This window comes from Oncorhynchus mykiss, chromosome 16 (genome assembly GCF_057628025.1).
Source record: "Oncorhynchus mykiss isolate SJ-2025 chromosome 16, ASM5762802v1, whole genome shotgun sequence".
Taxonomy (NCBI): Eukaryota; Metazoa; Chordata; class Actinopteri; order Salmoniformes; family Salmonidae; genus Oncorhynchus; species Oncorhynchus mykiss.
The window spans coordinates 42,809,070-42,824,871 of NC_143037.1; the positions used below are offsets into that span (position 1 = coordinate 42,809,070).

The 15,802-nt window shown below is 40.7% G+C and overlaps 1 protein-coding gene across 4 annotated transcripts; it reads right to left on the reverse strand.

The window, feature by feature from the left end:
- Positions 1 to 1,052: 1,052 nt before the first annotated feature.
- On the reverse strand, positions 1,053 to 12,214 carry LOC110491951 (proton-transporting V-type ATPase complex assembly regulator TMEM9). 4 transcript variants are annotated; one of them, XM_021565846.3, is made up of 6 exons: positions 12,125 to 12,214; positions 11,593 to 11,731; positions 9,988 to 10,079; positions 7,153 to 7,261; positions 3,021 to 3,152; positions 1,053 to 2,792 (listed from the first exon to the last, which is right to left on the reverse strand). In XM_021565846.3, exons 2-6 carry the CDS (start codon positions 11,686 to 11,688, stop codon positions 2,640 to 2,642), a joined length of 582 nt encoding a protein of 193 aa, XP_021421521.1. In that variant the 5' UTR covers positions 11,689 to 11,731; positions 12,125 to 12,214; the 3' UTR covers positions 1,053 to 2,639. The 4 variants fall into 4 exon arrangements, with proteins under 4 accessions (XP_021421521.1, XP_021421518.1, XP_021421520.1 ...); XM_021565843.3 differs by having other exon boundaries at positions 11,593 to 11,750; positions 12,125 to 12,192; XM_021565845.3 differs by having other exon boundaries at positions 11,593 to 11,750; positions 12,121 to 12,191.
- Positions 12,215 to 15,802: the final 3,588 nt, after the last annotated feature.

Here is a 15,802-nt window from a genome sequence, read left to right on the forward strand (position 1 = left end):
ACCCAAGAGAGACAGAGAAAGTGTGCAGCTGTCCCCTTACCGACTAGAGATCTAAAGAAGACACTAATCTGTGAACATGAAGAAGAGGAAAGAGGGAGGCCAGGAAGGAGGTACTTGTAGCAGCTCTAGCGGCATTGTCTGAACACATGAAAAAGAAGAGAGGAGAAAAGAGGGAGGAGATAGGGAGGAAAAGAGGTGTGGATGTTCTTTCTTGCCTTCAGTGGCCAGGACAGGCTGACTTGTTGTGCTTCTGTGACACAGTGCAGATGGAGGAGTGTTTATACCATAGTACCAACCCAAACTAGTCTACAGTATAAACATTCTTCATCTGAACAGCACAGTGAGTTGGCAGGCAGGAACACAAAGGATGCATCCCAAATGCCACCCTACTCCCTATTTAGTGCGCTAGTTTTGACCAGGACCCTGGCCAAAAGTAGTGCAATATATAGGGAATAGGGCCATTAGCGACGATTAAGAGTCTCTCATGTTGTCATGATTTCTCTGAAGTGTTACGCAACATATTTACCTGTTTGACATTGATCTCGACACCATAATTCCACAGAACCCCTCTCCAGGATCGGGCAGGTGGCATGTCTAAACTGCATCAAAAGAACACCATTCACGACTTCTAACTTCCTATACCAAACAAAAAAAACAACACTACAACACACAAGCATTTAATTTAAACTTGTAAGGTTAATCATAAAGGCTGTGAAATAGCTTATCACAAGTCCTCTAGCTACTGCAACGTTGTTAAAAAGGACTGAGCTAAGTGTTCTGTTAACAAAATGTGCAGTTGGTAATTTTGTTCTTTGAAGTATTCCCCCCCAGGCCCAGCTAACATAGACAGGCCTATATAAAATACCAAATGATGTGCTGCCATCTAGTGGTCATGAGTAATACAAGCACAACAGAAGACGAGGGATACGGCTTCAGAAAAAGGCAGTAAGCCATGCAAGTGACAACAAGGGCTCGAACATAATGAATGAAGACAAAAGCGGCTTCAAACTACTTTAAACAGATTTCCCCAAACAACTTCAACAGGATATATATAAGCTCAACCAAGGGAACGTTTTTTATTTTATTGTTTTCCAAGCATGATGTAGACAATTACATCAAACAAGACATTCTTTCAACAGTGCAAGATATGACAACTGTATTAAACAAATGTAATAGCCGATTCAAACGTATCAGTTGATGTCTTAAAAATCAACCGATCATTTTCACACGATGAAAATTATATTCAAAACAACGTCAATTAAAAAGAGTGCATCTGCATTTAAATACAACAGCTAAAAAACACACTAAGAAATAATATTTCAACAGACATCTTCATCATTCCGTAACATGTATGTCTGAGTAAAAGCAGGCCCCCCCCCCGCACACGCACAGCACAGAGCATCAGTCATCGCTAACAATGTGAGAAGCAATCCAACTGACTGCAATATTCCAATCCGGAATCATTCAAAGCCCTTTGGCATTCCCGTAATTCCAAAAACCATTAACCAGTGATTCTACATTTAATAACTACATTATAAAAGAGCGTTTTCAAGCCAAGCCATTCACATTCAGCTACCTCAGAGGTTTCAATAAACTCAAGTCTCCACTTCAGAGCCTCTCAAAACAAAGTCAGCAAAACTATGAATCATTATCACAAGGCTTAATAAAAACCAGAGGTACTGAGGTAGCTTCACAACACAACAATGCTACAATGAGGGTTGAATATATATATATATTTAAAAGGTGCTTAAGCATATTTAAGACATTCTGAAATCAGTCCTATTTTTTCAAGCGTTTTTTTTTTTACGACGTCATTGCAATATATTGTTTCATTTAACGGTATACACCGAGTATAACAAACATTAGGAACACTTTCCTAATATTGAGTTGCACCCCCCACCCCCTTCTTGCACTCAGAACAGCCTCAAAGCGTTCCAAAGGGATGCTGGCCCATGTTGACTCCTATGCTTCCCACAGTTGTGTCAAGTTGGGTGGATGTCCTTTGGGAAACTGTGAAGTGTGGAAAAACCCAGCAGCGTTGCAGTTCTTGACACAAACCGGTGAGCCTGGCACCTACCACCATACACCGTTTAAAGGCACAAATATTTTGTCTTGCCCATTCACCGTCTGAATGGCACACACACAATCGATGTCCCAATTGTCTCGAGGCTTAATCATCCTTCTTTAAAACTGTCTCCATCCCTTCATTCTACACTGATTGAAGTGGATTTAACAAGTGACATCAATAAGCTTTCCCCTGGTCAGTCGGTGTCATGGAAAGAGCAGGTATTCTTAATGTTTTGTACACTCAGTGTATGACGCAGAGATGAAGATGCAACTTGCATTATGCTGTTTTGTTATACTCCTCATTTGGTACACATCTATCACATCTGTATTCTTTAGCTTTGGAGTCATGACTGCAACCACCATTTTGGAAATAAAGGACAATTTGGGCCAGCCATCATTCCAAACAGAATTACTGTACATAAGCTGTCCTAAAGGTGCTGGGAATGTATTGAAATGGCAAAGGAACTGAAATCCTGAACAACAACGATGTAGCTAATGACAGTATAACAGCAGCAGATGTGGACAAAGCTCAGGAGGTGACTAGCCTCTGATCTGAAGCCAGCCATTGGGGTTTAACTAAGCATCTTGTGTCGGTCAAAGACAGTCTTGCGCTGTTCCTGGACCTGCTTTTTCCACCGCTGCTGTGCCCCCTCGACCCTCTCCAGTACGGTGTTACTTCTGCCTCCCTGAGCAGCGCTGGCACCCTCAGGCTGCGGCCGCATGTCCTGTGAGGGGAGACATTGACAGAGCACAGGACGTTACAGACACAGGACGTCACACACACACTCCTGTGTTCTTCACCTGTTGACCTTCCCCGGTTAACCTCAACGAACCCTACAGCGGATAACTGGAAAAAGAGCTCCTGTATATATGTCTGACCTTCCAGAATTCAAACAGTTAAAGTAACTCATTCATTTGTGTGTGCCTATGTTTATTTAAAAAGGTTGGCCGACCTCAGAGTCCTCCTCGTTGTGAAGGGGCTGGATATAGGGGTCATGTTTACGGATCAGAGGGTCAACCAGCAGCAGGAACAACATGTAGAGGAGGAGGGAGCCCACCACTGACAGGTAGATGAGGATGGTCACCTGGGACAGAGGATATAATGCAGCTTTGATTACATTTCGAGAAAAGAAGGCCTTTGGCTGCTTTCTGAAATGCAAAGGCAAATATTAAAACATACGCAGGAATACAAAGAGAAGAAAATATGTATTATTACAAAAAAAGCAGAGGGAGAGGGATATTTCACACATTACTTCTATATTATAAATATATCATTTATTATAAACATTATTGGCAAATGCAGTATCTAAAAAAGCATGGCATGTAAAAAAAGAAGTCAAATGGCCCATGAACACCAACATGTGAACTGCATAGGAGCATGTCAAATCTAGTGTCAAATTAAAGTTAAGAGTCCAGATATTTCTTTTAGAAATTAAGGCATATATACATTTTAGCAGCTATTTTCTATCCTAAATATTAAGAACAAGCAAAGGCTTGGATTTCTGGTCAGATGGAAAAGGGGTCTTAGAAAACGTCGACCAGAAAAAGTCTTAATAAGTATTAGAAATACATCAAAACACATTACTGTCGACCTAAAGACCCCTGCCAAATAATATCAACAGGTATATTTCGTTTTGGAGAAATGATTTACCTTGTGAACGTTTAAGAAACATTGCCCTGTGCCATGAAATTCCGTTACCAAAGATATTTTCTAATTTCTCTCCTTCATGAGGGAGCATAATCAAATCAAAGTTGATTTGTCACGTGCGCCGAATTCAACAAGAGTAAACCTTACAGTGAAATGCTTACTTACAGGCTCTAACTAATGGTGCAAAAAAGGTATTAGGTGAACAATAATGAAAGTTCACAGATGTATAATGAAAGTTCACAGATGTACCAAGTAAAGGTAGACCTACCAATTAGTTATAGTGCTTTTACTAATATATATGTATTTGGAATTAAGTGATTCAACTCATAATTCTGTTAACAAATTAAAATGAACAAAAATATAAAACGCAACCTTCAGCAATTCCAACAATTAAAGTTCCAGTTCATTAGGAAATCAGTCAATTGAAATAAATAAATTAGGCCCTAATCTATGGATTTTACATGACTGGGAATACAGACATGCATTTGTTGGTCACAGATACCTTAAAAAAAAAAAGTAGGGTCGTGGATCAGAAAACCAGTCAGTATCTGGTGTGACCACCATTTGCCTCATGCAGCGCGACACATCTCCACATATTGGCGGGAACTGAAATACGCTGTCGATCCATAAACATGCTCAATGGGTGACATGTCTGGTGAGTATGCAGGTCATGGAAGAACTGGGACATTTTCAGCTTCCAGGAATTGTGTACCGATCCTTGCCGTGCATTATCATGCTGAAACATGAGGTGATGAATGGCAGCGGATGAGTGGCACGACAACGGGCCACAGGATCTTGTCACGGTATCGCTGTGCATTCTAATCGCCGTCCACAAAATGCAATTGTGTTCGTTGTCCATGGGGAATTCTGTTCACAACGTTGACATCGGCAAACCGCTCGCCCACACGAGGCCATACATGCTGTCTATTCATCCATAGAAGAGACAGAAATGACAAGTAAATTCATCCAAAAATGACAAGTAAAAGCTAAGTCGCCCAGTAAAATCCTACTTGAGTAAAAGTCAAAGTATTTGGTTTTAAATATACTTAAGTATCAAAAGTAAATGTAATTGCTCAAATATACTTAAGTATCAAAAGTAAAAGTATAAATAATACATCATTTACAAACAAAGCACTTGTGTTTCGTGAGTCCGCCAGATCAGAGGCAGTAGGGACGGAGATTCTCTCTTGATAAGTGCGTGAATTAGACCATTTCCCTGTGCTGCTAAGCATTCAAAATGTAACGAGTACTTTTGGGTGTCAGAGATAATCTATTGAGTAGAAAGTACATATTTTCTTTAGGAATGTAGTGGACTTTTTATTCACTTGTATCTACTCTTCTCTGTGAAGACTAGGGCTGGGAATTGCGAATGGAACTCGTGACACAATGTTATCACAGAACTTTGGTGACGATACGATATGTATAGCGATTCTCAAGATGATCAATGCATTGTGATTCGATACTGTCATTTCATTGATGTTCTAAACAAGCTATATGATGAAAAATACAGGAGTTTTGGCTCAGGTACAGCCAACTAGCGCTAGCTAACGATACCTAGCAAAATTATTATTATTATCGTCATCCTTTTGGGGAGGGGGAAATCAATACTTTGACTCAAAGTATTGATATAATATTGTCCAAAATAATGCGATATGTAACCAAATCAATATTTCCTCCATCCCTAGTGAAAGTAAGTAAGCCAGCCATAATGTACAACATCACTTACCGGTAAGCCAGCCATAATGTCCAACATCAGTTACCAGTAAGCCAGCCATAATGTCCAACATCAGTTACCAGTAAGCCAGCCATAATGTCCAACATCAGTTATCAGTAAGCCAGCCATAATGTCCAACATCAGTTACCAGTAAGTCAGCCATAATGTCCAACATCAGTTACCGGTAAGCCAGCCATAATGTCCAACATCAGTTACCAGTAAGTCAGCCATAATGTCCAACATCAGTTACCAGTAAGCCAGCCATAATGTCCAACATCAGTTACCAGTAAGTCAGCCATAATGTCCAACATCAGTTATCAGTAAGCCAGCCATAATGTCCAACATCAGTTACCAGTAAGCCAGCCATAATGTCCAACATCAGTTACCAGTAAGCCAGCCATAATGTCCAACATCAGTTACCAGTAAGCCAGCCATAATGTCCAACATCAGTTACCAGTAAGTCAGCCATAATGTCCAACATCAGTTACCAGTAAGCCAGCCATAATGTCCAACATCAGTTACCAGTAAGTCAGCCATAATGTCCAACATCAGTTACCAGTAAGCCAGCCATAATGTCCAACATCAGTTACCAGTAAGCCAGCCATAATGTCCAACATCAGTTACCAGTAAGCCAGCCATAATGTCCAACATCAGTTACCAGTAAGCCAGCCATAATGTCCAACATCAGTTACCAGTAAGTCAGCCATAATGTCCAACATCAGTTACCAGTAAGCCAGCCATAATGTCCAACATCAGTTACCAGTAAGTCAGCCATAATGTCCAACATCAGTTACCAGTAAGCCAGCCATAATGTCCAACATCAGATACCAGTAAGTCAGCCATAATGTCCAACATCAGTTACCAGTAAGCCAGCCATAATGTCCAACATCAGTTACCAGTAAGCCAGCCATAATGTCCAACATCAGATACCAGTAAGTCAGCCATAATGTCCAACATCAGTTACCAGTAAGCCAGCCATAATGTCCAACATCAGTTACCAGTAAGTCAGCCATAATGTCCAACATCAGTTACCGGTAAGCCAGCCATAATGTACAACATTCGGCCATCACATACCTTAATGAAATTGTAATGAATTTTACTGATAAACATTAAGGTGTAAATAAAAAAAACATGCATTTCAGTACAATCTGGTTCTCTCATTATCTGGCATTTACACTTATTAGAGTTGGGCCTTACATACAGTACATGCTGTATGGATAGTCAGTGAATGTATTCTTTTAGTCACGGTTTTGAACACCATGCTCCTATACCATTTCCTCTTTAGCATTACCATCTGTCAGTTTTTACCACAGTTGGGAATCTTCGGTTGCTCAGGTATGGAAATGCTGGATTCAAAGCATAAAGCGAACCACGACTGTATTTTAAAGGTTTCATAAAACAATTGTGCACAGGGGGGGCAGAAACGTTCTCCAGAGAGTCCGTAACATAAACCAAAAAACACAAAGAACAATAACCGTATTATAAAAACTGTTCTGTTCGGTTCTCCCACAGCCCACGCCATAACATAACTTAAGGCTAGAAACCATCTTCTAAGTGGACAGTAAGTCCTTAGAAGTCACTTTCCACCATTGCTGAGTTACAATCGGTGACCCTTAACCTCGGGAGAGTTATTTAAGAGGCAAAATTGTTCCTATGGGCACGTGGAATTTAACCACACCCAACATCAGTTGATGGACTGTGTGTAAGGGTCAGACCTCAGTACCTTGATGGTGTTGCTGCTGCGTTCTTCATACTTGCACTCACACAGCAGACAGTAGGCCTCCACATCATGGCCGGGCACTGGCATGGGCTCCACCACATGGAGGCACTTACTGGGGACCGATAAATACACATATTATGATGGATCCAAGATGACATTATGGACTGGGCCAAGATGTAGTCTGCATTCTTAGTTGAGCCTTTCCGTGACTACCATAAACAACAAACAAAAATCTATTCATTTAAATCAAATCAAACTTTATTTGCCACAAGTATAGACAACAAGTGTAGACTTTACCATGAAAAGCCCTTAACCAACAGTGCAGTTCAAGAAGAAAGTATTTGCCAAGTAGGCTAATATAAAAAGTAATAATAAAAAGTAATACAATAAGAATAACGAGGCTATATACAAGGGGCACCGGTACCGAGTCAGTAGGCAGGGGTACAGGCTAGTTGAGGTAATCTGTATATGTAGGTGGGGGCGAAGTGACTATGCATAGGTAACAAACAAACTGCAAGAAGCAGCAATGTAAATTGTCTGGTGGCGATTTTTATGAATTGTTCAGCAGTCTAATGGCTTGGCGGTAGAAGCTGTTGAGGAGCCTTTTGGTCCTAGACTTGGCGCTCCAGTACCACTTGCCGTGCGGTAGCAGTGGAAACAGTTTATAACTTGGGTGACTGGAGTCTCTGACAATTTTATGGGCTCTCCTATGACACCGCGTATTATATAGGTCGTGGATGGAAGGAAGCTTTGCCCCAGTGATGTACTGGGCCGGACGCACTACCCACCAGGCGGTGATGCAACCGGTCAGGATGCTCTCGAAGGTGCAGTTGTAGAACCTTTTGAGGATCTGGGGGCCCATGCCAAATCTTTTCAGTCTCCTGAGGGGGAAAAGGTTTTGTCGTGCCCTCTTCATGACTGGCTTGGTGTGTTTGGATCATGATAGTTCTTTGGTGATGTGGAAACCAAGGATCTTGAAACTCTCAACCTGCTCCACTACAGCCCCGTCAATGTTAATGGGGGCCTGTTCGGCCCGCCTTTTCCTGTAGTCCACGATCAGCTCCTTAGTCTTGCTCACATTGAGGGAGAGGTTGTTGTCCTGGCACCACACTGCCAGTTCTCTGACCTCCTCCCTATAGGCCGTCTCATCGTTGTCAGTGATCAGGCCTACCACTGTTGTGTTGTCAGCAAACTTAATGATGGTGTTGGAGTCGTGTTTGGCCACGCAGTCATGGGTGAACAGGGAATACAGGAGGGGACTAAGCACAAACCCTTGAGGGGCCCCAGTGTTAAGGATCAGTATGGCAGACGTATTGTTGCCTACTCTTACCACCTGGGGGCGGCCCTTCAGGAAGTCCAGGATTCAGTTGCAGAGGGAGGTGTTTAGTCCTAGAGTCATTAGCTTAGTGATGAGCTTCGTGGGCACTATGGTGTTGAACGCTGAGCTGTAGTCGATGAACAGCATTCTCACATACAGTTGAAGTCGGAAGTTTACATACACTTAGGTTGGAGTCATTAAAACTCGTTTTTCAACCACTTCACAAATTTCTTGTTAACAAACTATAGTTTTGGCAAGTCAGTTAGGACATCTACTTTGTGCATGACAAGTAATTTTTCCAGCAATTGTTTACAGACAGATTATGTCACTTATATTCACTGTATCACAATTCCAGTGAGTCAGAAGTTTACATACACTAAGTTGACTGTGCCTTTGAACAGCTTGGAAAATTCCAGAAAATAATGTAATGGCTTTAGACGGTTCTGATGGGCTAACTGACATCATTTGATTAAATTGGAGGTGAACCTGTGGATGTACAGTTGAAGACGGGAAGTTTACAAACACTTTAGCCAAATATATTTAAACTCAGTGTTTCACAATTCCTGACATTTAATCCTAGTAACAATCCCCTGTCTTAGGTCAGTTAGGATCACGTTTGACCCAAGTTAAACAATTTAAAGGCAATGCTACCAAATACTAATTAAAATAAAAGCTCAAATAAATAATTTTCTCTACTATTATTCTGAAATTTCACAGTCTTAAAATAAAGTGAAATGTCAGAATAATAGTAGAGAGAATGATTTATTTGAGCTTTTATTTCTTTCATCACATTCCCAGTGGGTCAGAAGTTTACATACACTCAATGAGTATTTGGTAGCATTGCCTTTAAATTGTTTAACTTGGGTCAAATGTTTCGGGTAGCCTTCCACAAGCTTCCCACAATAAGTTGGGTGAATTTTGGCCCATTCCTCCTCACAGAGCTGGTGTAACTGAGTCAGGTTTGTAGGCCTCCTTGCTCGCACACACTTTTTCAGTTCTGCCCACAAATGTTCTATAGAATTGAGGTCAGGGCTTTGTGATGGCCAATCCAATACCTTGACTTTGTTGTCCTTAAGCCATTTTGCCACACTTTGGAAGTATGCTTGGGGTCATTGTCCATTTGGAAGACGCATTTGCAACCAAGCTTTAACTGAGATGTTTCTTCAATATACCCACATCATTTTCCTCACTCATGATGCCATCTATTTTGTGAAGTGCACCAGTCCCTCCTGCTAGCAAAACAGTTCTGTAGTGTAGCGTCCTCTGACCACTTCCGTATTGAGCAAGTCACTGGTACTTCCTGCTTTAGTTCTTGCTTTAAGCAGGAATCAGGAGGATAGAATTGTGGTCAGATTTGCCAAATGGAGGGCGGGGGAGAGCATCTCTGTGTGTGGAGTAAACAGGATGTTTTTTGTTTTTTTTGGTATGGAACTTGAAATCCACCACCCCTAGATTGGAAGACTGGACTGTGAATTCAGCATTATGTGCATTCACATGTTATGCACTAGACAATCGCTCACCAATCTTTCTGAGAGACATTCCTGCTGTAAATGTGTCCGGTGATGTTCCTGTAGGGTGGACAGATACACTTGCAGCGCACATCTTCAAAACTCTGAGAATATAGAGAAGGTCTTTATTACTATACAGTGACATGTGTATTATCAAATAAAATGACAGCAGCAGCAGTATACACTAGCTTAGGTCTATTTGTGCTGTCTTGTCAACGCCATTGCTGTAATTGTCATTTGTCACGCCAAATGCTGTAGGCCATCACAGCAATGCAGAATGCAGCCTTTTGACAGCATGTTAAATCCACACTTGCATTAGTCCCCTGGTTTGGTGATTGACATTTAGGCTGTGCCAACAAAAAGGCAGCAGCAGACAGACCTACAGTATGTTTTAGCAGGGAATTTCGGGCAGGGTGACCTGATTTTATTCTACAGAGGGGACAATAAATATAAACATTATTTGGTTAGGGTGTAGATTTATGTAATCTTGTTTCCATTAGTTTTTATTATCTATTTACTTTATTTAGTCTGATCAGTGGAACAATTATCCTGCTTAACAATGGGCTAAAATATAGGGTTGATTCGTGTGCTTGACAGCAAAACACTGCTGTTATTCCCCACACTTGTTTTATTATTCCACTTCAACACTTTTTTTCCAGTGTAATCACATATTTAAAATCTTTGAAAATGATTAATATTAAATCATGTATTTTTCAGCCATTAATGGACCGTTTTGATTGAGTCATACAAATCGTCACCGGATATTATATGCTCCAGGAATCAAATAACATTTGAGACATTTTAGGGGGGACTCACAACTCATAAAACACATATTGCATCTATGTAGAGTGAGACGATGACAATGATATTAAACTAGAAGGAATAAACCACCTGAATATTGAAATTCATTAGACTTTTATTGAAGGTTGGGTGATTTTGAGAAATGAATTGTTATAACAAGAACATTTTCAAAACACCCAACACTTGGGGAAACATTAGGGGTGGTCAACCCTCCTGGAGAGCAAGCAGGATTTTCGATCAGCCCTATTTTAAAGAGATAGTTTACCTAAATTACCTTGAAAGCAGTCTATGGACAAGGAGAATACAATCTTACCCACTGCCATAAACCATTAATATTAGTATTTACTGTACAGAGTTTTGGTGTAGTGGTAACACTCGCCGGCACATGTCAGATACAACTTTTCACATGAGAACAGGGACCAATCCCTGCATCCAACCTTCCCATTTTCCTGTCTCCCCATCTCATTTAATTACTGTCTGAATAAAGTGTCAAACAGCCAGATAATTATTTTAAAAATATTATAATAATAATGTGCATACTCAACGTAACAGTTGTCCTAAAATAAATTATCTTCCACTCTGGTCATAGGCCTAAACCATGTCAGAATATGTAGAATTGCAGGAAATTAGCTTTACAACAGGACCCCCCCAGACCCCCGTCTAGGGGTTGTGCCATTGGGCAATGAAATCCACATAGCAAATATCCCACAAAGCTTTCTTCAAAAGTTGCCAGCAATGGGATTGGCAAGACAGCAGAAACGGATCTGGGACTCAGGCTAGAATACACCAGAGTTGATGGTCCTGGAATTGATATACCTTACTAGCGTGTGCAAAGGAGATGGCGTCACTGAGCAGTACAACCAGCAGGCCGACTAAAAGGGACCTGGAAGTCTGTTCTCTCCTGGACGACATACTAACAGACAGACCAGCCAGGTAGCAACCTCCTTACCCTGGACTGGAGGAAGAACACTACCCTATATGAGGAGGAAGAGGGCACACACGCACCCACAAACACACTCTTTATGGCAAATCTTAGTTAGTTTAGTTACATGTTAGTTAGTTACATAGCTTGATACTACATATCATTCCATTAAGTTGTCTCCCACATGTTCTCTCTGGCTACATTTTGAAATAAACAAATTAATTTACAACTGCTGTCAACAGTGATACAGCAACAACAGCTAGCAAGCTGTCAACAGGGCCTAAAATGGAAGCTAAAGTCGAAGACATTCGTGCCATTGATGTATGTGTGTATGTTGCAAATTAAACAGAAAAAAATACCACACCAGCGATATACTTATTAGCAAGTAAATACCTTGGAAACGTTATTTATTTCATACGCACATACCACAAGATGACTTCATCTGTTCTTCTTCAGTGGTGTTAACCGTCGTTGGCAACAACTTCAATGGTGCCACCTACTGGGTTGGAATAAAACATTTAAAAAGTGTGACCTACTAGGATCCCTGGCATTATACAATTTGTGTACATCATTGCATGCGATTTGATGTCTATTGGGAAAAAGCCTCAGTCCAGTGTGTGTAATCTATTGACAAATGTGTGTCCTCTGACTGACTAAAATGTGTATCCTCTCTCGCTCTGGTGGAAAGTATAAGGTAAACCCCTGCTTCTTCTTCTTGACCCGATCAATAGCTTTATTTCCTGGTAGTCATATCAATATCATATAGAGTCATGTATAAAGAAAACTGTATTACATTATGAAAGCCGATCTAATAAAATGGAATAATCTTGCCATAAATCTCACAGGTAGAAAAAAAACTCTACAGAATGACATAGCTGACAAAGTTTTGGTATTTACTTTCGGTAATACCAATTACCCCACCACAGACATTCTCTTAAAAAAGTACACTCGTTCATAACATACTTTACATGGGAAAATAAAATGCATAGAATAAAATGGAAAGTTTGACATCTTCCTAAGTCTGAGGGTGGTTTTACCCTTCCAGACATGGTATTGTATCAACCTGGCACCCAAGGCTTTTACTTGAGACATATTGTTAAATGCACTAAAGAGGAACAATGGGTACATATTTGAAGATGCTCGTGCTCAACCCGAGAATATTTTTTTTACGTGTCTATCTTCAAAGACAAACTGAGAACATGAACAACTTCATAGTTAAGAACACTATAACAACATCGAAGACAATGAAAAAATTTAGTAATTTTCGACTGACCAAGATATCACGAAATTTTGATTTAAAATCTTTTCTCAAATTCTACTGCACAACAGCAGAGTCGTGTCTTAAGTGTAAAACGAATGACTCAATAATCTATGCATTCTGGGAACGATATAAAGAGCAAAATAAGTAATTGGGATAGAAAGTTGTATTACTGTATTACAATGTAAACATACTTTTAATCCGTCTGAATGCCTATTTCAATATATGGTATGTGGGGGCGTAGTGAAATATCCAATGGGCTAGATGATTCTCTTCTAATCACTGATCTTGAAAAAAAATGTATACTAACAAATTGGATATCAATCAATCCGCCATCATTAACATAATGGGAAATATATATATTAAAATGGGCGACCGAGAAAAACAATTAGGTACAATTTCAGGACAAGCGGCAAACAATAACGCAGGCACTTATGGCTGGGGGGTGAGAACATGTGGGTCTGGGCAGGTGAGATGTAGTCATTGTTTGTGTGCGTCTGTAAGTTGTTGTTCATATGTATACCTTTGTATCTGGAGTGGAGAAAAAAAAAATGTATTCTAAAAAAAAATCTAAGATGAATATCTCTATAGTGAGCTACCCACCCTAGACCCTAGGCTACCCTTAATAAGCCATACACACCAATAATGCACACAAGCAACTGAAAGGGCAGTTGGAGACACGGATACTTCCGTAACGAGCTATGTTATCCGTGTGAACGCTACTCTGTATTCTTTGCTTGTCATCCTCTTTCTCGCCACCTGAATCTGTCCTGTGTTTTTTTTATTACGTTGAGATTCCCTCTTGACCTATTGGAGGGTCTTCTTGACCTGAGGACGAAAGGTCAAAATGCTGCACACTTCAGATTCAATACAGCTGCATTGTTGGGGAGTTATACAGTTCAAGAGTGCAACCCCCTTCCCACCTTTCCTATGTCATACATGTGTTAAGTAAGTACTGAGTACAGTGGACATCATGGTGCATTCCTGGTATCAGCCCCAAAACATTGAGTCCAATATCCTGCTTTCACAAGTCTTTCTCGGCAGAATGAGGCTGTGAGAAATTACGCTTCACCAGCTCTGCCATTATTAGCCTCTTCTCTTCAGCAGTAACCCTTCCTGTCTCCTGCACAGTGAGGGTCTTTACACCCAAAGGCTAATTGTCTGTTTAAGGACACCGACCTCTGCCCACTGAGGCATACAGTCACTGGCCTTTCATCACCTGAAAGGTCAGAACAGAACACTCAGAACCATCATACGAGTTTAGATCGTCTTTCCATTTCAATGGTCTAAATAGAATGTAAGAACATCTTTTGAATATCCACCAAGAAGCAAAAGCGTACAGGACATTTTTTGTTGTAGCAAAAAGTAGTCAGTTTGACCACTAGGTGATGCTAGTTGCACTAGGTTCCAAGTCCACAGTCACTGACTGGGCCCAGTGGCATAAGCTCCTCCATTGTGATACGGATACTTTATAATAGGGCTCATCCCTGTATTAGGATGTGAGAGGTATTGAGGAAGAATATCAGCTTTCAATATGCCTTGATGTCTAACGACCAGCTATTGTATGTTCTTGGAACCTCCAATTCAATCAATTGCACATATTCATGTAACCTTTACAACTGATTAAAGCACAGATATTCTCAGGACTGTTAGATATTGTGCATCAATTTGGAATATAGGGCTTGCTTGACAAAATGAAAAGAAAGGCTGTTAAGATTTGTTGTGAAATGAATGTTCCAATTAGAAACACAATATTGTAGCCTACCTTTTTCTCTGCCTTTTCACTACTCCTCACTCCACCTCTCCCACTCCCTCCAGTACTACTTCTAACCATTCTTATTTTTGACCTTTACCTTTACATCTTCTGTAGTTCCTAAAGTGGAGTCCTCTCTTTCTCTCTATCATGTTATTGCAGAGTACACTGTTTGAATAACAAGACAACAACACCGGTAAGTGATACTTCCCCACTCTCCTCTCCTCTCCTCTCCTCTCCTCTCCTCTCCTCTCCTCTCCTCTCCTCTCCTCTCCTCTCCTCTCCTCTCCTCTCCTCTCCTCTCCTCTCTTCTGCTCTCCTCTCCTCTCAAGTGATGTGCTTAGGGTAGTATGACTATCACTATTCTAATAGACACAAGGTAATTATGGTGGTTGGTGCCTTGACTGTGTGTGCATGTGTGTGTGCGTGTGTACGTGCTTGGGATTCCTGACATTTCTATTCTAATAGATACACACTGTAATTACATTGGTGGCTAGGAGGCAGCAGAGAGTGGTGATCCATCGACCAGGGACAACACAAAACTATAAATCACAACGCTATGGTTCCGCCCTCCCAACTGTAGCCGAGCACGCTCGGCGAGAGAGCAATCCTGCCAACCTGGGTTTGCACATTTGTCTTCATCAAGTAGTAGGGTTGTTTTGGGCATGACTGAATTTGCTGCCAGTGCCATGGTTATCAAACATGGAGTTTATTTTAGCAACTGCTGCTTTAGACCTTATTCAAAGCTTAATGTTCTACCATAGAGCACTTAACAGAGCACTTCATACAGTACCAGTTTAAAAGTTTGGACACACCTACTTTTCTTTATTTTACTATTTTCTACATTGTAGAATAATAGTGAAGACATCAATACTATGAAATAACACATGTGGAATCATGAAGTAACCAAAAAAGTGTTAAACAAATCAAAACATATGTTATATTTAAGATTCTTCAAAGTAGCCACCCTTTGCCTTGATGACAGCTTTGCACACTCTTGGCGTTCTCTCAACCAGCTTAAACGGGTATGCTTTTCCAACAGTCTTGAAGGAGTTCCCACATCTGCTGACCACTTGTTGGCTACACTACTAAA